The following is a 23,984-nucleotide window of genomic DNA, read 5'->3' on the forward strand; positions in this document are numbered from 1 at the left end:
TACTGTGGGACCATTAGTTCGTCTGCCTACCCAGTGGGAAACTGTTCAGAATAATGATTGAACACACACTTATCAGCATGTGGTATCTTATCACTTATCAGTGATACAACCAAACCCAAAAGCCGTCACTGCTGAGGAAACGAATCAGTCAGCACAGACGGGTCCAGCAGGACAGCGGGTTTGCTGCTCTCATTTCCAAACCAAGGCTTTCTCCTGGAAACACACGCTGCACAGGTATGGATGGCAAGGAAAGCCTTCAATGCAAGTTCCAGCTCAGCTTTCACGGGCTTCCCTCGAGCGCTGCACCCAGCGCTCACATACAGAGATAGCTCCCGTCAGTGCCGGGCACGGAGCGGGGACACCTGGGCTTTCCTCCCCAGCCGCCCTGCAGCTCCAAGTGCTCCCATGGAAGGAGTTTTCGCAGCCGAGGGTGGAGGAAACGCTTTTTCCGTCCCACTATGAGCGGGGTGAAAAAGTTGGGAGTTCTCCGGGAAGGAGCGGGGAGGGGTCGCCTCGGCGCGGAGCTGGCAGCCCTGTCCCGAGGGAACCTGGCAGCACTGTCCCGGGGGAACCTGGCAGCCCTGTCCCGAGGGAACCTGGCAGCTCTGTCCTGGGGGAACCTGGCAGCCCTGTCCCGGGGGAACCTGGCGGAGCTGGCAGCCCTGTCCCGGGGGAGCCTGGCAGCCCTGTCCCGGGGGAGCCTGGCAGCCCTGTCCCGGGGGAACCTGGCAGCCCTGTCCCGGGGTAATCTGGCACCACTCTCCCGGCGGGGCAGCGCAGCCGCCCGGGGACTCCGGCGGGATGGGCGAGGCTGAGGACTTCGCCCGCTTCTCCTGCGGCGCTTTCGGAACGGCGCGGCGGCGCTCGGGCACGTCCTGCTCAGCGGCCAAAGGGTGCCCGGGGGAAGTCCCAGCCGCTCCTTCCCCGCCGCCCGCGCTCCCGGGCCCTCCCCGCGCTCCGCCCCGGCTGCCGAGGGTCGAGCCCCGCACACGAGCGGCCTCCCCGGCCTGGGCTGGCAGGGACGCGGCTGTGGGTGCTGCGGAGGGCACCGGGACAGACCCATCTCCCCGCCTCGGGCGGGAGCGGCCGCGGTCCCGGTCCCGGTCCGGTTCGGGAGCCCCCGGAGCCGCCGGAGTTCCCAACACGCCTGTGCGCAGAGGAGGAAGCGGCGGGGTAAGTCGGCTTGAACACTTCCAGCCCTGGAAATGAAATTTACCTCCAAGTTTTAGAGAGTGAATGAAATTTTGAAAGTGAATGAACTTTCTCCCTAGCACGACGGAAGGGAAAGTTAGCCCAAAACATTCTGCAGCAGATACATTTAAACCTGTTGCACAGCCTGCAGCACGGAAAAACAAATAAACAAAAAGTAAAGGTTTACTTTAGCATGAGGAGCTCTTCCTCCTGCACTTTACACAGTCAGGCCTGACAGCATCTAAAGGGTTAACGTCCTCACAAAGCCCCATTGCTACATTATTTGTGGTCAGTGCTCTGGACATCTCTGGGTGAGGATCATGTTTTATATCTGCCAAAGAGGATGTTCTTGTTTCTCCTCTGTCAACAGAACAGTTGACACAGTCAGCCACAGTGACCCTCTCTTTTTTGTTTCAGGATCAGTTTAGAAGAAATGGGGTAGGATAGTGCTCATGCAGGGGGACCACTGAAAGAGGAGAGATGTTGTGGATCAATATGGCAAAAAGAATTGTTCATTGAAACTAACCTTTTAGTCCATTGAAACTAGTGTTTTAATCCATTCAATCAAAACACGTGTGCTAGTTTTATATTAAATCAGAGTGGTTTATTTTTTGACCTCTGCACTTCAGAACTCAAAAGCACACCAAGGTTTGTGAATCATCTACACACTGACTGTCAAAGTCACTTCACTGTTCTGGCCAGGACACTGCTGACTGACTTCACTCCCAGCTCTCTTTGCAAGATAAAAATTCTCTCAGATGTTATTTTGCCAGTCCTGTTCCATTTGAAGTAAAATAACAAAATGCAAAGAAAACCTTAAAATAACATCTGACTATATAGCTGAAAAACATGTGGTGGAGAAGATATAAAATATGCTACTTAAGTTACTTAAAAGCAATTTTAGGTTTAGCTTTCTTGGTTGGCAGTTCAGCCTTCTATCCCAGACAGAAGTCTACCTGTCTTGAATCCCTTAAAAAAATCTATTTTAACATAGGGCCCCAGATAGAGTTGCAAGTGTAGGTGCCCATGGATTACATCAGCCTGATACTGTATTCAGAAATGTGTTACAAGGACGCAAGGAGCCCTGACACCTGGTTTCAGAATTCCACTGCCCACCTCTAGCTAAGCCATGTATGATTAGCTGTATTGTTCTATTGTAGCAATGGAATTTTCCTGCTGAGATTCTCCTGCCCTTCTCAGTCTTGTACAACCACCAGCCACAAGCCCTGCTGAACAGCAGCTTCAGAAACACAAACATTTTTAAAACAAGCTCTGGATTTTGAAGCTCTGCTGCAATACAGGGAATGTATTTTATATTGCTGTCATGTGCATTTCCGCAAGTCTGCCCACTGATTACTGAGGAACATTTTACTACATGTTCATAAAGAGGTCATAATATAGGGGGAACCCAGATAAAGGCAAGCAGTAACACCCAGTAAGATCCAAAAGATTTTTTTTGTTGTTGTTGGTAGAGAGTACAGAGTATCCAAGTAGGACCACAATGTATAAACCTCCCTACTTCTACTTATTTGTTTTTAACATAAACACAGCAATTTTGAAGAGTTGGCCATAAAACTATAGCTTCCTACTGGAAGTATTTTTCCCAGATTATCAGGGCCCAAGCCCATATTCTACCAACCCCCTCACCAATCTGCTGCTCCTAGATAAATAAAGTCCTGTGGCCCACCAATTCTGCAGGTTAAACACAGGTACTGCAAAACCATAACCCTCTTCATCACAACCAAAACAAGCAAAAACCTCTCTACCTTTGCATCCTCTGCTGCATTTCAAGAAGCTGATAAACCTTTTTCTTCAAGAAAGAATCTATTGATAGACTTCACCAGCAAAAAAACCTGACATCCCCACCTTCAGCTGGGAACAATTTTGAATTATCCATGTGAGGAGAATCAGCTGTGTGAACTTTAGGTTCAGACATATCCCCAGCATCTTTTTTATTTTTCTTTACAGAACAAATTGTTATCCACAGCTGGTTACTCATTCAGAAGTTTTGGGGCTTGTACAGCCCCAAACAAGTTTATTACAGGTTTTCCTAAGTAAACTCAGAGATTTATGCTTCCTCCCATCTGTTTCTCAAGAGTAAAGGAATATACTTTTGCAAAAGAGATTGTACATAAAATTATACAAAATTGTAATTCTACATGAAAAATTTCTAAAATTTAGCAGCAATTTTCACATAATTTTGTTACAGAGAATTCTACATATTTCCGGAGAATACTTGTTTATCTTTTTCATTTGGGCAGTGCTGGAAAAGATAAGTGTAATGGACCCTGGATAAGTTGCTGTCTCTAGAATACACAGCAACAGCTTAGACAGAAGTCATGGGCCGGGGAGAAATACTATTTACAGTCCAAGGACACCCCATTTCACTCATGGTTTAGAACAAAAGGAATGGTTTCAGGGGGAGAGAGCAGGAGAAACCCTTCCTGGCCAGCAGGATCAGTACCTATGACATACAGAAAATCTGGCACTGAGTCCCTCTGCCCAAACCAGTACAACACAGAGCTAAACCTGGGGTACTTCCAAGGCTCACAGGCTCCTCTGAAAGTGAAAATCTTGCCATTCCTACTCAGCCTAAGGATGGGTACTGTTAGACTGTAACTGTACTCAGAGCACTCTGGCACAGTCTGGGTTTAGTAGCAAGGTAGAAAGGCACAGATAAACAGATTTTGCCTTTCCCTGTGTTAGGAGACACACCTGCAAATCCAGCAGTTTTCACATTAGGGATAGCTGGAAATGAGTTTGCAACATGTTTGTTTTGTGGAGAATGGCAGAATGTGCAGTGAGCATACTCATCATCTCCACTCTGAATGGCTTTGTGTGATATCCCTGTCACAGACTTACAGAGAAGATTTGAAATTGTTGTTCTTAAATTCTTGCCTATTAGAGTTGGATAGAGACTAGAAGGAATGCAGAAGTTTCCACCTCTTATGGGTTTTGCAAATACTTGAAAATCTTCATCTGTCTCAGGAACCAGAAGCAAATAAAAATCAAGACTACATATTACATAGGATAGTACATTTGACTGCTACATAGTCTCGTTAGAAGAATAATAAGACAGCAAATGTTTACTGGTTTATAGACATTGTTGGTAACTTTTTGGGTAGTGAGAATGGCTAAAGTATACCATTGTCACCTGAGAATGACTGACGTTTTAGAGGTAGCAATGCTTAATTAGAATATTTCGGTTTTTTCCCAGAGTAAACCACCGGATTTTTGTCAGAAATTCTGCAAGACTGACTATCAGTAAAGATGTCATATTTAATGAAAGGATTAAACTGTCACAGTCCTGTGATGCACAAAGTAGCAGGAGGCCTGTTTAAAGCACACCCGTTAAAGAACGCGTTAATCAACGAACAACAATTCAAAATTTCACGTGCAGCATCCCAGCTGAGCTCTGAAAAGGCAAACTCTTACAATTACATCGTTGTGGGAGCTGGCTCAGCGGGCTGTGTGCTGGCCAACAGGCTGACCGAAGACCCGCAGAGCAGCGTGCTGCTCTTGGAGGCGGGTCCCAAGGACACCCTGCTGGGCAGCAAGCGGCTGATGTGGAAGATCCACATGCCCGCCGCGCTAACCTACAACCTGCGCGACGACAAGTACAACTGGTACTACCACAGCACGGCGCAGCGGCACATGGACGGCCGGGCGCTGTACTGGCCCCGGGGCCGCGTCTGGGGCGGCTCCTCGTCGCTCAATGCCATGGTCTACATCCGCGGGCACGCCCAGGACTACGAGCGCTGGCACGGCCAGGGCGCCCGCGGCTGGGACTACGAGCGCTGCCTGCCCTACTTCAAGAAGGCGCAGAGCCACGAGCTGGGCCCGGACCGGTACCGGGGTGGGGACGGGCCCCTGCACGTGTCCAGAGGCAAAACAAACCATCCCCTCCACCGGGCGTTCCTGGAGGCTGCCCAGCAGGCTGGATACCCCTTCACCGACGACATGAACGGCTACCAGCAGGAAGGCTTCGGCTGGATGGACATGACTATTCACCGAGGTAAACCATACGGGGCTCTCCTCGAGTCATTTCTACTCCCGCTCCAGAAATAATTTTGGAATATGGACATATAATCTGCCCTGAATGCCGTTTGAGTGTTTAGGTTACTGCCCTGAATGCCGTTTGAGTGTTTAGGTTACTGCCCACCTGGCACTCTGTATTTACACCCCATTCATTTCTCAGCAGCTTGCTCTCAGTGTGCTGTGCATTCCACTGCAAGTTGCGTTGGTAGGAAAGTCCTGATTCACAGTTAAATCCCGTCATTGTGAAAATTGTTAAATTAAAATAATTGCTTTAATTGTTGTATCAAATCACATTTGCTTTGAACTCTCTAAGAAGACTTTCTCTCTGTAAGCATCCTGGTGGTTATTGGCCAAAATCTGAAGCATACTGAGCATGACTGTTTTGATGTTTAATGTAAATATACATTGTAGGTCAAAGATGGAGCACAGCTAGTGCTTATCTTCGCCCAGCCATATCACGCCCAAATTTCTCAGTTGCAGAGAAGACACTTGTAACAAAAATCTTGTTCCAAGGAACAAAATGCATTGGTGTTGAGTATGTGAAAAATGGGCAAAAGAAAAAGGTAAGAGATTTTCAATTTCCAGTGTGAAAGGTATGAATCAGAGCTAAATTATATATTTTTTTAAATGTCTATTAAAAATGGCACTTTACTGTGCAAAATGTTCTTTTTTTTAGAGGTTATGTTGTTTCTTACAATATACTATTCCTTGTCAGTTATTTTACTGTAGATGATGTTGCAATTGTATTGATTTAGAGATTAACTTCATCATCACATGTTCATCTCCCAGTGCTGAGGGGACAAGCCATAACTTGATGTGAGACAGAATGTTGTGTAAGAAGTCTGGCTGGAGCCTGTGGTGCAACCATGCCCTGTCCCAGCACATTGACCAGATGCAGCAATGGGGATGTTTCTGAAAAACAATTCTGGGAGAGGAACATTTGTAAAAGCCAGATACAGAAATCTGAATGGCTCAAGGGATCAATGACAAATCTTGTCTTATGTTTGGCTGTGGAATGAATATTTCTCAGTGTCAGTCCATCTTCCACTAAAAATGTGATTATGTAGAAGGAAGCTTGAATTGTCTTTACAAAACTCTGTGGATAATTGGTTCATTTTATACCTCTTCCAATTCATTGACTTCTGTAAGACCTAAATCATCCTCACTTCCCTTAACAGCTGATTATGGACTAGTCTGTAGCTAGGATGTTGACTAAAAGGAGCTTGTATGCTAATAACCTAAAATATTTAGTCACAAACTATTATAAAATAATTACAGAGTGTGATAATAATATCCTAGAAAGAGTTGAGAACAAACCTTGGTGTTTGAGTTCAGTAAGCCTTCTAAAACTCAGCAGACAAGTTCTGTGACTGAGCACCTGCCAGAGGTTAAAATGCAGTATAAATAATCTGTTATTTGATTTTCTAAAGCACAGATCAAATCTGCTGCTTTCTAAGTGGATTGCAAATGATAATCATTTTACTAATATGAAACAAAATTTGCAGGACCTTTAACTGATTTAATAAGCTATTAAATTTCTGTGAAAACAGTACCTCTAATTGCTGTTCTTTTGCCATTATCAAGATCAATTTTGTTGAAGAAAGTATTGGAAATGCAATTACACATGCTCAAAGACTTTCTGAATACTGGATCATTTAATTGCAAAATTCTTCAATTGCTATGAATTTTCATACATACTAATATATGTAATGATTCTTCATAGTGAATAATATATATTTATATTATGTACTGTACAAAATGCACCTTCAAAGTATTTCCTTTCTTCCTCCTTCCCCCAACATCAAAACTGCAGGGTTAGTCTGCTTTTACTTTCTGGAAAATTTTATACCTGTCAGGATGGAAGAACTAATAATTTTATTGCATTACAGACATCAAGATGATGCAGTTGACTACATTAAAGTGTTTTTGTTTTTACAGTCTGTTATAGATAGAATCTCTTTTACATCAGTCATCAGCAAAGTGAAAAGATCACCAAAACCTGATTCAAAAATTATTCAAAACCTATTCACCAGCTAGTGGCTTGTTATTTGTCTAACACTGAAGTTCTAGAGATCTCCCAGGACTCCAGTAAGCCCTCTGACACAAACAGGAAAGGTAGACTGAACATTCCTGGACTTTTAAAGTTCAGAATGAAGCAGAAAAGTGTATTTATACTTTATATTTCATATAAAGGATGAAAATGTTTTAATGTATTATAGACTAACCCAAACAAAAGTGTATAAAAGTCACTTTCTCCTCTTAGCATGTGAGCTGTGACATTATGAAAAACTTTGTTTGGGCTAGGAATAGCTACAGTGCTGACTTTGCAGTGGGTTTAGACTGAGCAAGCATCATCTGAATGCTGCTCTGAACAAACTGGTACCAGTTCTCAGTGTACCAGAGAAAATGTAAATAAGTTAAATAAGTTTGTATAACATGCAAAATACAGCTCTAAGTATTGATTCAACAGGCTCTGATATGTTGTTTATTAGTCTTAACATACTAATGATTGCCCAGAGCAAAACAATAATAAATAAAAGATAACAGGACTGGCATCTGTTGGCCATATCAGATAAATAGTGTGAAAAATGCTTTTTATTATTATCACACTTGATGTTACTGCAGCAACAATCTCATTTGCCATCATTCTGTATAGCTGAGGTGTCATTCAAAAAGGACAGGATTATAAATTAATATGCATTCCATGCTAATCTGTTAAAAATCTGAGTCAAAGGCAGAGGAATAATTTAGCAGCCTGTATCATGACCAACTCAGGGCTCAGACCAAACCATTTGATGAAAAGACTGTGAGCAAAACAAAATTCAGTCTATGCCTGCAGCTAATTTTATCAGCAGTGCTTTAGTGAGTGAGGAGGCTTTTGAGGACTCCCACGAGCTAAGAAATCAAACTTTAGCCTTGATTGAATTAAAAAAAAAAATAAGCTCTTGAGAATGTTTGAGCTACCATGTCTGTGAGTTCCAAATCTCCCCTAGAGTTTCAGTTTTAATTGATCAAGGGCTGCTCAGATGGCAGAGAAGCTTAGCTGCCTGATCTGAGTGCCACAGGTGCTGTTCCCCTGGAAGCAGGATAGGAGATGGCTCAATGTTCCTGTGCCACACAGTCTGAGTGGATTGTAAAGGTGGGAATAAATACAGGAATGATCAAAGCAAAAGCTTGGTTCCTTCTCTCTGTGGAAAATTCTGACAAGACAGGAATACATTTAAATGAGGAAAATGTGAGGGAAGGGTGTTTAATCTGGATCAGAGCAGCATAACCAAAGAGCAGACCCTGACACTGCTTGCATTCAGCTCAGGCTCAATAATCTTAGGGCTTTTGTGCTCATTTCCTTCTAGGTTTTTGCCAACAAAGAAGTTATTTTAAGTGGAGGTGCCATAAATTCTCCCCAGCTGCTTATGTTGTCTGGAATTGGAAATGCAGATGATCTAAAAAAACTGGGGATCCCTGTTGTTTGCCATCTTCCTGGTAAGTTTTTTTTCTTTCTTCTTTTATCTTCCTATGGATGCAACTGAACAACCATTAAATTAAATTAATCGTGAAATTGAGTTTTCTTGATGTCAGGTTGTGAAGACTGAAACACATTGAAAACGTGTTTGTTACAAATCACTGGAAAGCTGTATTGATTTTATACAAATCAGTGGAAACATGCACTGATTTTAGAACTAAGTAACAAACTCCTACTCTTTCTTCACCACATTTGAAAGTGAAAAATGCCTTTCTGAAGGCATATTTTTATAGTTAAGCAGCATACTTTTCATCAAGAGTTTTGAATTAGTTTTGATCCACAACAGATTTTATAAACTCCTACGCTCATAAATATTCAAATATAGAATAAATAATATGAACTTTTCCTTAAAGCTAAAGAAGTAAGCACAGGATTAAGCCACATCTGGCAATTTTAGAACAATTGATATATCTTCCATTTAACTTTCTATATGCATTCTAGTTATGCTATGTTTATGTAAAACATAATTCTGACATGAGCAAAAGGCTGATGTGACTCATTGGTCTGTGTTGTCACTGCCCTTGTAAAACATTGGTTTAGTTCCCACTTAAGATGTTCTCTGCTTGAAACATGGTGGGAATTGTTCTGTGTGAAATAACATTTTTTTCCTCTTTCTTCTCCCTCCCCCTTTTCTACCCCTTCAGGAGTAGGCCAGAACCTTCAGGACCATTTAGAAGTGTATGTCCAGCAAAAGTGCACCAAGCCCATTACTCTGTACAGTGCACAAAAGCCACTGAACATGGTGAGGATTGGGCTCGAATGGCTTTGGAAATTTACAGGTATGAAGCAAAGTATGCAATCACTCTACCACTGACTGAGTTAGAATCATGACAGCCTTTTATCTGTGAGTTTTGTAGTCTAGGAGCCTTAATATATAATCTCCTTCATGCTCTGGGAAATAACTGGAACTTGCAAATGGATTTGAACAATTTCTTTTCTTCTATACCAGAATATTTTAAAGTTTTTATAGCTTAGGTAATGAAGGAGGTTATTATATACCACTTTTAACATTACTATATCTCATGCAAAGAAAAATTCTACATTTAAAAATCAGTGCTACTAAGAAAAGCTGGAAAAAATATTCTATTTTAAATCAATAAAAACATATTGTTCAACTGACTTAAGTTTCCTGTATAATTGTCTCAGAAGAATTGGTTGCTCTGATCAGAATCCTTTTGGCCTGCAAGTAAATGTGAATTGACTTTCTTTAAAATAATACATGCATTTTACAGTACTTCAGTCAAGTTGTACCTTAAAAAGGATCTGTAAATATAATCCTTGATGTCAGTTAAATAGCTTGGCCAAAGTTGAACTCCACATCATTTGCTGAATTATGTTATTATTTGGCAGCTTATTCTGGGTATATGTGGCTTTTTACCATGCAAGCAAATATTGAGGGCTAACCTACAGTTTTAAACAGAAATGAAAATCACATAAGGCACATTGCAGGGCTTTCATCTTTCCCTTCAGGGTAGGCACTGTGGATGGCTCTGCTTATTCCATGTGACTGATGGGATAACTGGAGTGCAGGTCACAGAGTGAGCAGTGCAGGAATATCAGGATGTGCAGCCAGCTCCCTCCACACCTGCTAGGATCCAAATCTGCTTCTGCAGCCAGACCCTTGGCCTGCCAGTTACAGTGAGATAACTGCAACATCCCATTCTCACATCAGTGGGATTTCCAAAGTTATGCATATTTACATTTATCCAGGAATTAAAACAGATGAAAGTGATGCACACTGCTTAAACCACGAGCTGTTCATAATGGATTTACATTCCTTGCAATTGACCCTGGACATATAAATTATTCATAATAGTGCAACTAAGGGTTAAAAGCAAGTGGACTTGTTGCTCTTCTGAGGCATCTTCTCTCTCCTTTACACCCTCTAGGTGAGGGAGCCACTGCCCACTTGGAATCTGGTGGTTTCATCCGAAGTGAACCAGGGGTTCCTCACCCCGACATTCAGTTCCACTTTCTTCCCTCTCAGGTGATTGACCATGGTCGTGCTGCTTCCACAATGGAAGCTTACCAGGTGAGCTGAAGAGAGCTTTCCACTAAGGTTTTGTTGCCTTTAACAAGGAGGTTTATGCTGCATTATAAATGTTGATAATTTGGCTATTTACTGAAAAAATATTTTGTTCAGTATAATATGAAATAGACTTCTTAACCTCCTTCACTGGGGAAAAAAACACAGCTTTGTTATTTGATATTGCCACCCAACTTATGTTAGTTTTTCTCTCTGGGAAAGAAGGCAAGTGCTGAATGAAGTATTCACTCTATTGAAGTGCCCTAGTGCTATGGGTTAGGACACAGTTTTGCAGTGGAACAAGGTGTTTGTTCCCTGTTCCACTGCAGTTTAGACAAAGTTTTAAGTAGAAATGTATAGAAACACTGATTTATTCACTGGCACAAATCCAAGCTCCTTTTCAGACTATAGTCTTGATGTCTGAATGTTAATTCTGAGGAACTGTCACTGAGTATACATGTTTTTCCTTGCTAATCTCTTCCCTTCAGAGATATAATAATTTAGTCCAGTTGCTGATTGTGTTAGAGTGTTCTGATACTACAAAATTTGAATGGTTGTGTTTTAAATGAAAAGGGCAGCTGTGAATTGATGTGACAGGCATATTTCCTCCCTGCAAGGGAATTACATATCTACAAAAGAGATTATATAAAAATGGGAAAATGTTCAATGGTATTTTCCACTATCTGTGGCTAATGTTTACATTTGCTGAATTTGTAAAGACTGTCTAAATTCCACCAAAAAAAAGAGAAAAACAAACCCCAAAAGCCATTCTGAATTTGGAAGTAGACCTGGTGGGATTGTCTCACGAGCACAGTGTGGGTGTTGCAGGTCCACGTGGGACCCATGAGGAGCACAAGTGTGGGCTGGCTGAAGCTGAAGAGCTCAGACCCAAAGGACCACCCCATCATTGAGCCCAACTACCTGTCTACAGGTGATTGCAGCCTCTCCTTGCTCTGATATCAGCTTATTTCCTGTCTGTTTCAGTAGCTGATTTTTGTACCTACTCAACACCAGTTCAGATGTGCTGGTTGGTATATTGTTACTTATTTCTCATTTATAACAAGTCAGCTAATATGAAAAGAGGTATTGTGCAAAGCTCTGTGTAAATTAGAAAGAACTCCCTGTCGGGAATGAAATCAGAATTCTCAGTATCTTCTCTGTCTTGCTGTTTGTTTCATCACTACCTCTGCTTGTGAAGGAATTAATTTATTTTGCTTCTTTGTGCTGAGACTATTTTCCTTTTCCTAGACAGTGGGTACAGCAAGAGAAAGTGCAAAGTTCACATCTTCCCTTTTGGGCTTGTGCAATATAAGCAACAGTTTTGTTCACAGTGGATGTAAATATCTGTGACTTTGAAAATTATTCTGCTTTATCTTGGCTTTCACAAGAAGTGAGAGACTTTCTGCCTTTTTTCTGCAATGCTGTTTTTTTCTGTTTGCATTCTGTATATTCTGGTAAATCAAATGTGTACTTACAATTTTCTTATTTTCTCTCTCCACAGAAAGAGATATTTGGGAATTCCGCCAGTGTGTCAAGTTGACCAGAGAGATCTTTGCTCAGAAAGCTTTTGAAAAATTTCGTGGGCCTGAAATTCAACCAGGAAATCATGTTCAGTCTGACAAAGAAATAGATGCTTTCATAAGGCAGAAGGCTGATAGTGCTTATCATCCTTCCTGCACCTGTAAAATGGGTCTGCCTTCAGACAGCACTGCTGTGGTGGATCCCCAAACAAAAGTAATTGGTGTTGAAAACTTGAGAGTAGTTGATGCTTCAATAATGCCCAGTATTGTCTCTGGAAACTTGAATGCCCCAACTGTCATGATAGCAGAGAAAGCTGCAGATATAATTAAGGGCCTCCCATCACTTCAGGAGAAAAATGTTCCTGTGTATAAGCCCAAGACCTTGGAAACACAGAGATAAATAAATATTCTCATCCTTTCCTATAATTTGGTATTTAGGTCTTCATCCACATGTTGGTATCTCATACTGAATATGCCAACATGATAAATATGCAAAACAACATATTCTATTAAAATAACTATTAATTTGAATAATTTTTTTTTTTTTTATTAGACTACCTACTGTTTGTTTAATCAGCTGGCTTAAGTTCCTTTTTGTAGAATCATAGAACATGCTGAGTTTCAAGGGACCAATCAGGATCATTGAGTTCAACTCTTAGCCCCATGCAGGACACTCCAAGAACCACAAATTTAGTTAAATATGACCTTTTGTGGTAAATTCAAGCTTTCTGTTGAAGAGAAGCTGTTTCTAAATGCCAAGATGGTTGCACATATCAGCCAGAAATATCATGTGATTGCACAAGGAATGGAAGAGATTGATGTGTCCTATTTTGAAAATGATTATGTCCTTTGAAGAATTTTAACTGCTATGAGAATGTTACCCAAGATTACAGATAATCAGTGACCACCACATCCTGCAAAGAAGGGTTAAGCAAATGCAAGCACTTATGCAATTTCCCATTGAAGAGCTGGATTAGTTTGTATCAGAATTCATAGGAAAGGGAGGAACCTGCATGTGCTCAGAGGTTGTCAAACGTGGCTTTTGTGAAAGGAATGCACGGTTTACAAATCCTCACTCAAAGTTAGATTTCACTAAGCTCAGTAGTCTCTAACTATAGAATTCAGGGAGAAGACATACAGTGTATTTATCAGCAACTTATTTTTCTAAAACATGCAGAACTGGAGTTGACATTTATAAAAATATACTGGAAAATGGATATTTCTCTTTGTTTTGTTTTTCTTTTTCCTTTTCCCCACACGTAGCTTAGTAGAATTCTGCTCACAATTTCAGCTGATGCAGTTGTACCACTCTAAGCAGTAGGAGATCCCCACTTTGTATAACATCCTTAAAGTGATTGGTCTTGGCAAGATGATTGTTTGCAAAAGATATCTACCAGTAAATATTCTGAATGGTTCCTTGCTATCACTCAAATTTTATTTAGAAAAATTACACCCAAACTACATTTAAAATGAAACATTACTGAAAATAACTGTATAAGGTCAGATATTGATGAAATGGGAAGAGGTCTTTTTAAATTAGAAGGCAAATATCTTATTCAGTGAACCAATGCTATATTCTAGTTAGGACTTAAATATTTGCTTTTTTAATTTTCAGATGTGTAAGTTAAGATACCTGAGCTTTCATGGCTGTTCTTGGTGTCAAACTAACTTTCAGGTATTGATTTTAAAAAGAAAAAACTTAAGAAACTGAGCTCACTGAAAAAAATTTATTCCATTGATTATTTTCTATTTATTAAGTAATCCAAAGTAACTTCTGACTAAGCAGATGTCAAATCATAAACGCTTCTGTAGCCTAAGATTGCTCAGGACTTGTGGCAAAGAGAATAAACTTATTTTCAGGGGGGAAAAAAAATGAATTTTACACCATTTTTACAGACTGTAGAAAACCTTGCTGACTCAGATGTTGGCTGGAGGGACAACTGCAGATGTTTAAGGCAGAGAGCACCTGGTGCTGCTCTCTGTAGGGCACTGACTGGAAGCTCTGCTGAAGGAAAGGATTTAATTCCTTAGAGCATTTGCATAAATACAAACAAAACCACTGAAGATGGAAGATGATAGCAGTGAACTCTGCTCCAAAGGGAGACAGGTAAACCCTTTCTATGTATGTGATGTATTCTTTTGAAATGAGGGGAAGAACAAGAATATTTCACGTCATAGGTGATTGATTAGCTGAGTTAAGGGGATGATTCATCTGGTGCAACTGTTTGAGAAAAGCATGGACTGCATATTCTGTACCTCCTAATGGCAAATAATACTTTCTCAGCATTTATGCATGTGAGAGTTTTCTTTAAAGATATTTGGTAAGTTCTAGCATAATTTGGAATACAGTAAGTTATATACACTGGTGAGACTTACCACAGTCCTGTGCAGTTGGGAAAGGAGGCAATTTGGGAAGATGAGATACTGAAGTTCCTGCATTTGCAGATTTACAACGTGGGTTTCCACTCCAGGCATGCAAGATGGGAATTGTTATTATGCAACTGCAGAGGATTAACTAGCCAGTGGCTTACATAACTTACCACTGGCCATGCACAGCCCTCTCCTCTGTTCTATGCCAAGCTCTAAAAAGAGGATAAATAGGTTAGGTATCCATGTGTCTTATGTTCAGGAGACATTTCTGCACTGAGAAATCAGATAATCAGGCATTTCTTCTGAACCATCATCATCTTTTCTTGCAGTTCTAAGAATCAACAGACATCTTGCAGATTCCTCCCCTTCTAAACACTTAAACATTTTCACTGCAGAGAACTGCAGTTGCTTTATTACTTCCAGCCTCACTGCTGTAGAACATTGAGGCTCCTTCATGAGATTTTCTGATGCAGTGCTGAAGGGTTTGTTGCCCTGGGGAAATCTTTAAGTAGCATCAATTTACCATTAGTTTCTTCTGTGTTGTATCTGGTTGCTGATATTGAATTCCTGTTATTGTTCTTTCTGACTTCCAGCAGAGTCAAGTCTGCTGAAAGGTCCTTAGAACATTTCTAGGTTATTCTAACACATCCTGTGGAGCACTGGCAGTCTCACAGCTAAAATTAACCATCTTTTACACCTTATTGGACTGCAGAACACAGGCTGTAATTCCACATTTTAACATATTTAACAAAATAATACAGTGTGATTATTCCCAATTCTACCAAAATATAAATTCTATAAATACACGGATGATATATTATGTGTTCAAAACCAGTTAACTGTAAAAGCTGTTTGATTCAAGAATTACTAGACCTGCCAGCATGGCTTGGACCAGCAATGCACTGCAAGAGAGAACACCAGCATCTCCATGGAAATGGCTCCATGCAGATGCTCCAGGCAGTTGGAGGTCTCTGGCTGGGGACAATGAGATTAAGAAATAAAAGTGACCAAAAACATTTTTTTCTGTACACACATTTCAGCTCAAGTTGTTTCAGTATGACAAATGCTTTTAAAAGCAGCAGAATACAGCAGTATTTGTAAAATTGCATTGTATTTAATTTATGCAAGATTGTGTACACCATAATCTTAAAATCCTTTCCAAGTGTCTGCTTTCAATTAATCTGCAACCAAATTAGGCAGTTGTATGAATACTGAGAAAGAGGGCTTGGAATATGCATCTTCTATAAGATAAACATAGAAATAGATTGAGGAATAATAAGAGCATAAATATATTATATAATATAAAATATATATTATAAATAGGAATAAAAACAATTAAATACTTCTTATATTATAGTTAAAATTAATTGGAAGAACACAAACATATCTTATTACACTACTATAATTTTTAGTCTCAATTCTTCTGTCAGCCAAGCTCCAAAAAAAATACTTTTAAAATATTAATATATTTTATAGATTCATTTTTTCTGTGAATTTACTTCACTGTAGAATACTTACCAATGTTCAATTCTTTGCTAGTATTTTCTCTCATTAAATACATACATGAACGAATTTGGAGAACCGTGAAATCTACTCATTGTTATTTCACAGGTATAGCTCTATTTTGGCCTCCCAGATTTTGTTTCTGCAAGCTGGGAAAATGTTACAAAGTGAGTATTGCTGGGTAACCTACCCAAGAGGTTCCCAACACAGCATGGAAAATTTATTTAGATGTTTCAGGGTATTTTAGTCAAATTTTCCTAATATTTTCCATAGGTCTGTCTCTAGGGAAGTAGTAATCCCTTTTGCACATGAATACTCTAATTGCTTTATTTCTTTGTGGTTAACAGCAACCATTCATAAAAGACTTGCACAGTGTGATGCTGCAGACTGATATCCTGTCCCACACATTCCCTCCCATTCTTATAACATTGCAAATTGAATTTAACATTTGGAACTTCTTGGTGAAAAATTATTAGTAAAAGGACTCCCAAGTATAATAAAATTATTACACAGTTTTATTTTGAAGAACATTTTGCATTTCTTTTAATACAAAATGATGTAGGTCAAGAAATAATTTACAAACCTTTAAGTTCTTATCCTGGCATTGGAAATAAGAATGATTTCAGAGGAAGTCTGTAAGCTATTCATAGGAAACTGTCATTATGTACAAAATGTTTATTGACATGTTTTAAACATCACATTTGTAAAAATGTGAACTGGATTGCTATCTAGCATAGGAACTACAGGTAAAACCTGATAAGATAACTTGTTAGAACAAGTCATTGTTATCCAGTGCTAACAAAATAGACAGTAGCTCTCAGGGTGTTTCAATTATCCTCCAAGGTCATTTCAGCCTCAAAGACATTTCAGGGTTTTACTGCATTGTGAACAATATCGAAGCCCTCTCTTGATTGCATAAAAATAAATCTTTGAAATAGTACACATAGAACAACAGAAAGGTAGAGGCAATAAAATAATATATTTTTATATCAAGGTTTTTGGTTTTGTGTAGACTCATACTATCACATTTATTCTCTTTCCAACCAGAGAAAGTAGTACTGAAGTAGAGCATTTTCATTTACCTGTGAAATATTTTCTGCCTCAGATATTTCCTGTGTCAGCTTAGGGTATGGAGGTATTACACTTTGTCAAAACTAATTGTCTCGTGACCAGGAATACCCTGGCATGAACCTGCCAAGGTGTTTGGGTTTTGGAGGTTTTTTGCATGGGGCTATTATAAAAATAAAATTACAGCTTACTTTTCAGTCAAAAAAATAAAAAAAGAAAGTTGAAATTAGTTTAAATTTTTTACCTTTCCAAGTATAAGACTGAGTAGTCAACGGTGCATCCCTTTTGCAGAGAGATTCTTTTGACTCAATTATTAAAAAAAAGAAATCTGATCTGTTGCCAAGTTCAAACTTGACACTTTATCCCAAAAAGAGATTTACACTGAGAGGTGGCTCTATTTAAATATTTATCCTATAGATCTATATATTCCAAGTAAAAATACTTCTATCTAGAATTCTGTGGAGAGTTACAATAATTAGGGTCCATAAATATTGCTGCAGTTCAATTACGGTACAATAATTACAAAATATAGAACATCTCTTTACAAATACAAATCATTGTATATTACAATTAATTTACAGTATTTTCTACTATATAATTTTTAGCAAACTATCTTATCTAATTCTACTATAACCTGGTTGCAAGTGCATTAGTAAGAATGCAATTATTCCAGTATATTTTGCCCTTAACATGATAGTCATAAAACAGACCATCTGAATGATATTTTCCTATGTAAACTGATGTTACATATGACAGATTATTCTTTATATAACTTCTTTTTCCAACGATCTCTAACAGGTAGAGCATGACAAATTGTATTTTAGAAGAGCATTAAGAAAAGAAATCAGGAGGCAAGTTTGAAAACAATGTTAGAATGGATATGCAATGGGTAGCTGATATGCTTTGAGCACTGAGGTAATGACATTATTGGTTGTCATCACTCATCTCATGTTGCTGTTTCCCACACAATCCTGTGCAAGACCTGTACAGACATTGTCACTGACAAAATCCTGCTCTACTAGGAAGGACAGCAGCACAAGGTTGAAAGACAGGCAAGATATTACACCTCAGAATCCTGCTCTAGCCCTCAAAAAACTGATTGTCACAATCTGCTTAGTTTCAAAATAACCTTATTCCTACAGAGGAACTGAAGATTCTGTGGGAGGAGGCTTCACCTACTGCAGCTCTGCTCACATTTCGGCAACCTGGAGATAATAAATTTATTATTATGGCTTCCTTGAGGTGTGACATCACTCATACAAAACTTGGATTGGTTATTCACTCCAGCTAGTGCCTAGCTTCTTGAAACTATGAGGCACTTTTTCTGTAATTAGAACATTTTCCTTGCTAAATACTATAAGCTTGTAATGCATATCATTTCATCAGCTAAGTCTTCTTCGTATCGTCCCGTTTCCGGCTCTTCGTCGCTGTAGCCAGGACCAAAATCCTGAAGTTCATAATCTTGTCTGCTTAAAATTGGAAACATATCCCCATTGGTCCCATTGCTGATATTTCCATTGAGAAGGTTACTTGCTGCACTCTCCATCTCGTCAATAGTCATGTCACAGGCGTCAGCAATCTCGTGCTTTGTAGCTGAAACAAATTTAGGGTCCTTTGCATACCTTCCCAGGCCTTCAGATATAAGTACCTGGCAGAGGGAGGGGAGAGAGGGAGAATTTCAGTGGAATTACAGAACAGACAGATCATAACATTGCTCATTGATGGGAAGCACTAGAAACCCCATGCTGGATCACCCACAGCCAAACTGGACAGGTAAATAACAATTAAATAAACAATGAAACAATGAAAAGCACTCCATGATGTGTGATAATCTAAGTGGTGCTGCAGTACATCTGACACCTCTTAAAGATCTGGCAGGAGCCTTGCTGAACATCAATCATCAGGCTAGAACAAACATCAGTTAGAACAACTGTCTGGAATACAGAATTTTATATGTTCCCAGTACTTTAGAGTACATGGAAAAAACATTTGCAAAAACAACGTGTTGTTTAGCTCATAGCAATGGAAAGGAATTGATGAATGGAAGCTACAACATTAACTATGATTTAGAAATGCTGCACACATTTTATCTTCAAATCTTTTTTTCCTGTAAAAGCGAATCCTTAGCATTCTTTGGTACACCTAAAATCAATCCTTGCAGTTGTTATTCTCTGCATTTAGTACGTGATTCACAGAGTTTTTGATCTTTTATTCAGATAATTGCAGAAATGGGGATTTATTTCTATAGCAGAACAGAAATTACTTCCTCATTACCCTTATGGAAGGATACTTCAGAACTGATGCCTATCTAGAAATCTTAAATTTCAAAATTCTGAAGTATCTTGGGTTCTCTGATTAATCTCTCACTAGTGAGAAGATCGGCATTCAGCAGAAATCCTTTACGACACGACAGTTACAAATTCCCCTCTTTACCTGAAACCAGTTTGTGGCTATTAAACCAAAAATCCATTTTGAGAGAGCTGATGTGAATGTAATGCTGTGTTTTTAGGAGCCCCCCAGGCTGCACAGACAGGCACTCCTGCCCCTCCTGCAGCACTCACCGCCTCCACCAGGCTGTCTGCGCTCCTCTGCTTGTCGCTGTGTTTGTGCCTGAGGTCGTTGGGGACGGTCAGGCTGGCTGGTGTGAATGTCCTGTAGGAAATGTCGGGGTCATCCGTGTACCAGGAGCTCCTGTGCAGGGAAGGCAGGCTGCCATTCATGTGCTCTGTGGAGTCGGCCCTGTCCACCTGGATCAGGGGGGTGTAGTAGGGGGAGCGGTCCCTGTTGGGGGGGGTGGCAGGGGGGGTGGCCCAGGAACGCGTCGAGCGGCTCGGTGAATGTTTATGAGCTTTGCTGGAATCCAGACCTGCCACTGCCATCACCTGGAAAAGGGAAGAATTTTAGAGGTTAGTGATTTCAAATACTCAGTCATACTCATTTCTCACTTCAGCAGTTAGCTCAAACCAATTTCTCTGTCAGCAGCTATGCAAAGTTAACATTTTCTGATGTGCAGTAGCCATGTAAGAGAGTGTGTTGGTTTGAACAGGACTGAAACTGGCAAATTGACACAAAAAAATGGTATTTTTTCCATTTTATTCATAACACAGAATCTTTTTTCTTGTACAATATATTAAAGAAGACAGAAGTAGAGAAACATTCCTTCTGTCCAGGACAGGATAGGAAGCTGTCAGCATTTGTCAGGCTGGGCACTGAGCCTCAGAAAGTGTCTTTCTTGTACTTGTAAATTGTCAAAAATGGAGCTGAGATAGGTAAAGATTAATAGACAGTTTCTGTATTATGCAGTCCTGAAAAAAATTTAGGGCATGGAGACTCTTTGTGAGCACTCAAAGGGGCAGGCTACTCATTCTGTGTTTTGTACAAAGTTGATGTTTGAGAAGCCTTGTGTCTAGCAATGAATACACCAGTGCTGCTTCAAACAACAGAGAAAATCAGGAGTGCAAGGCAGAGGCTGGAAAGATGTAATTCACTGTTAAGGAAGAGGGTGAGGTTACCTGCTGCTGCATGAGGTGGAGTGGCAAAGCCGTGCGGTGGTGGAAGTTCGGAGACAGTGGGATCTCGTCTTGGCTGCTCTGTCGGCGCAGGCATTCAAAGTTAAAGGAAGATCGTCTGTGTGCTGCAGGAAAACCAAAATTCATTAGAAAAACAAAATATTTTTCCTCAAAGTCCATCATTTCCACAATTCCAGGACGAGTGAACTATGATACAAATAAAAACAGATCCTCCAGTAAGAAACAAGTTGTGCTAATAGAAGCAAGGGCTGGGTATAAGATAAAGGGCAGATTAATCACATAAGCAAAGGAACACAAGGTAGAAATCATAGAAGCAACTTAACATGACAGAATTGGAAGCAGCTGTTTCAGAAAACAAGCTTGTCTGATGCAGCTGATTGGCTCAGACACTCAACTGCAGAGTTCTGCCATAAACAGCTGCAACTTTCTTCTTTCCTCCCCATGGCTTCAAGATCTTGATTCTAATAAATCAGATTTCCCAAAGGAAATATGACATCTCCAGTTCTTTGGAAGGAATATGCAATATATAAAACTATATCCAAGACAATTCAGATTGTCAATTCCTGATGTTTATTCTATTTCTTAGGACAGCAATCATCCATGGTCTCTGCTGTTATGTGCACTTTCATGACAGAAAAGAAAAAGTAGAAGTCTGAACCGAATCAAGATGTTTGACTGATGTGGAGATGTTTCAGCTGATCTTGTTGAAAGCCTGCAGAGTGATGGGAAGCATGTGGGTATCATTCCCCTGTGCCAGCCCAATGGCACAGAAAGCCTGGATGCTGAACTGCAGCTGGAATCCAGATCCACCATCACAGCTGCAAGCACTGGAGTGGGACACTGGAGAGAACCTGGCTGTAGCAAGTTAAGTGCATGGAGCTATGGCACCCACAGTTATCATCAGACACTTCATGCTGGATAATAACAAAGAGCCACTGAACAAAAACAGGCACCTCCACAAGGTAATTCTGTCCAACCAAAGCAAATGTTGTCTCTCTCCCTTGTCTCTGTGGCAAATCCAAACACAGGAATGTAAGCCTTAGCTCCTGATCCCAATATGCTAAATGTCCCAATACCAAAATGTATAATAAGCAACCCAAAAATTCCCTTCATCCAAAACAAGGCACTCCTTTGCACATGCTTCTCTGCAGAGAAGAGGCTGAAAGAAAATCTCAATCATTCCTCAGTGCACTTCTGGGAGTTGCTTGAATACTGCGGTGACGAGTTTGTTATAGAAACACCCAGAAAACTTGACATGGAGCTCAATTTACTGACTGCAGACAGCCAAGGCACTGGATGTTATGTTCACTTGGACTGAATCAGATGTTAGCAGGAGCTGTTTATTGTAATGCTGCATGCTTTTTTTTAAATTTTTTTCTTTCTTTATGTGAGACAATCAAGGCTTCTTCACCAGGCCAAAGAGCCATAAACTAGTCACAAATAATATATTTGGGATTCTTTTAAAATCTGTTCAGATACTGAGCTGCTAAAATCTCTCAGCTCTCATCCTGAATATTACATAAATGGTTATGACAGGAGGTCTGACGCTGATTGCTCTTATGACATTAGATGGGTGAAAATCAAGGACTTCCTAAATTACCCTTATGCAACTTTGATCAGAACTAGGTCCTCTTATCCTAAGATATCAAATCTAGTTTCCTGCAGATGAGATAAAAAGCATAACTTCCTCTTAAATAAATGACTGCCAAACACTGTCATTAAAACTTTATCTCCAAGACTGCAGTTAGAGGAAACCTTCAACCCTGCACATGAAACACTTTAATGGGCAGACCCAGGACAATTTTTATATGAAAGTTTTTCTCCTGCATTCTGTGGAATGGATATACAGAGCATCTATCTATTTCTTTGGCTTAAAATTCCTCTGCTATCAGAAAAGCCTTAGAAAGATGCTCAGGGGTCTCCTTTCACAGTCTCTCCTTCATCTGATGTACTTCCCTTCTGCTACTGAAAGACAGAGCAGCTTTCTGTACCCTTCACTATTGTTCAGCTGAGTTATTTGCTCCGTGGTGTAAGACTCATTCTGCCCCTGTGCCCCTTCAGGGCAGAAAGCCAAACAGCAGAGAGCATTGCCAGTCTTGTCACAAGGAGCTGAGTGCCTGAAGTGTGGATCCAATTCTGGCAGAATTGCTAGAGAATGCTACCTTTATTATAAAAATATATTTTGCTGCTGCCTTTTACCACAGCTTTAAACAGTCTAGGATTGTACCTCAGATAGAAAATTATCTCAATACACTTGAGACAAGAAAAAGCCTTAAAAAGGTTTCTTTTGCACTTCTAGTGCCACCCCAAGTACTTGCTCTCTGTGAAGTGTCAGAGGTCAAAGACCAAACCCAAGAATGTTGAGTCTGTGCCTAGTTTCACCAGAGGATTAGCACTGCTAATCTCTGCAGTATGGCCTGGAACATACAAAAACAGAATTGCAAGATAAGATGCATGACATACTGTAGAAATGCAGATAAAGCAATATTGTTCTTGAGATAAGGAAAAACCAAGGGATAGATAAAAGGAAGAGAAGAAATGAAAATTAAAGAAAATTAAGGGAAAAAACATCTGTTGGCAATGTCAAATCTATTTGTAAATGGAAACATCTTCTCCCTCAGAAGAAACAGAATTTTAAGCATTGCTCCTGAGATAGCAGAATAAAGTACCAAAGTCAATCTGAAATAAGATGCTTAAAATCCAAGTTTTTTTAAAAAGCCTTCTTAAACTGGAATCTGCCTGAATGCATTTGGCTTATTTCAGACTTGCCAGCAAATTGTCCTTAATGCACTTACGTGGTGGTGTTGGAGGTAGCAGCCGTCTCCTAGGAGATCTTTTTGTATCATAACAGAGCTGTGAATCATCTTCCTCAAAAAAACCATGTGGGTGATGGTAACCTTTTGGTCTCTCAAAATCTGAGTCATGGCAGTGATATCTACAGTGGTAATCATATCTATGCCTGCTTTACAAAACAATAAAGAAAATAGTCTTTCAGTGAGTTTTTATAAACAAGTACAAAATTAGTTTCCTTCAAAAAGATTTTCAAGTCTACTTTTTCTCCAGCAAGATAATTAAACACTGCATTCTATAATTGCACAACTCAGATTTAAAATCCAGTTTCTGTAGGATTTTGAGAGGGGGCATATACTTTTGTACTAGCACAGTAATATGGTCAATTCTCAGGTTAAATTTTGAATCATATTGTACTTTCAATG

The 23,984-nt window shown here is 40.0% G+C and overlaps 2 protein-coding genes across 3 annotated transcripts in view; one reads left to right on the forward strand and one right to left on the reverse strand.

Annotated features, from left to right (window-relative positions):
• Positions 1 to 126: 126 nt before the first annotated feature.
• Positions 127 to 13,515, forward strand: CHDH (choline dehydrogenase). 2 transcript variants are annotated; one of them, XM_056501224.1, is made up of 8 exons: positions 127 to 234; positions 4,411 to 5,206; positions 5,641 to 5,792; positions 8,583 to 8,712; positions 9,397 to 9,531; positions 10,642 to 10,784; positions 11,607 to 11,709; positions 12,280 to 13,515. In XM_056501224.1, the coding sequence occupies exons 2-8, from the start codon at positions 4,462 to 4,464 to the stop codon at positions 12,696 to 12,698; spliced, it is 1,827 nt and encodes a 608-aa protein (XP_056357199.1). In that variant the 5' UTR covers positions 127 to 234; positions 4,411 to 4,461; the 3' UTR covers positions 12,699 to 13,515. The 2 variants fall into 2 exon arrangements, with proteins under 2 accessions (XP_056357199.1, XP_056357200.1); XM_056501225.1 differs by lacking the exon at positions 127 to 234 and adding an exon at positions 922 to 1,173 and having other exon boundaries at positions 4,409 to 5,206.
• A 3,155-nt stretch (positions 13,516 to 16,670) lies between these two features.
• The window catches only part of CACNA1D (calcium voltage-gated channel subunit alpha1 D), a 164,218-nt gene continuing 156,904 nt past the window's right edge, over positions 16,671 to 23,984 (reverse strand). Inside the window, exons 46-49 of the mRNA XM_056501221.1 lie at positions 23,565 to 23,728; positions 20,752 to 20,873; positions 19,801 to 20,121; positions 16,671 to 18,887 (exon numbers count right to left, since the gene is read on the reverse strand). Coding sequence (XP_056357196.1) covers positions 18,594 to 18,887; positions 19,801 to 20,121; positions 20,752 to 20,873; positions 23,565 to 23,728 — 901 coding nt within the window. The 3' untranslated portion in view covers positions 16,671 to 18,593. The remainder of the gene's footprint in view (positions 18,888 to 19,800; positions 20,122 to 20,751; positions 20,874 to 23,564; positions 23,729 to 23,984) is intronic.

Source organism: Oenanthe melanoleuca, chromosome 12, assembly GCF_029582105.1.
Source record: "Oenanthe melanoleuca isolate GR-GAL-2019-014 chromosome 12, OMel1.0, whole genome shotgun sequence".
NCBI lineage: Eukaryota > Metazoa > Chordata > Aves > Passeriformes > Muscicapidae > Oenanthe > Oenanthe melanoleuca.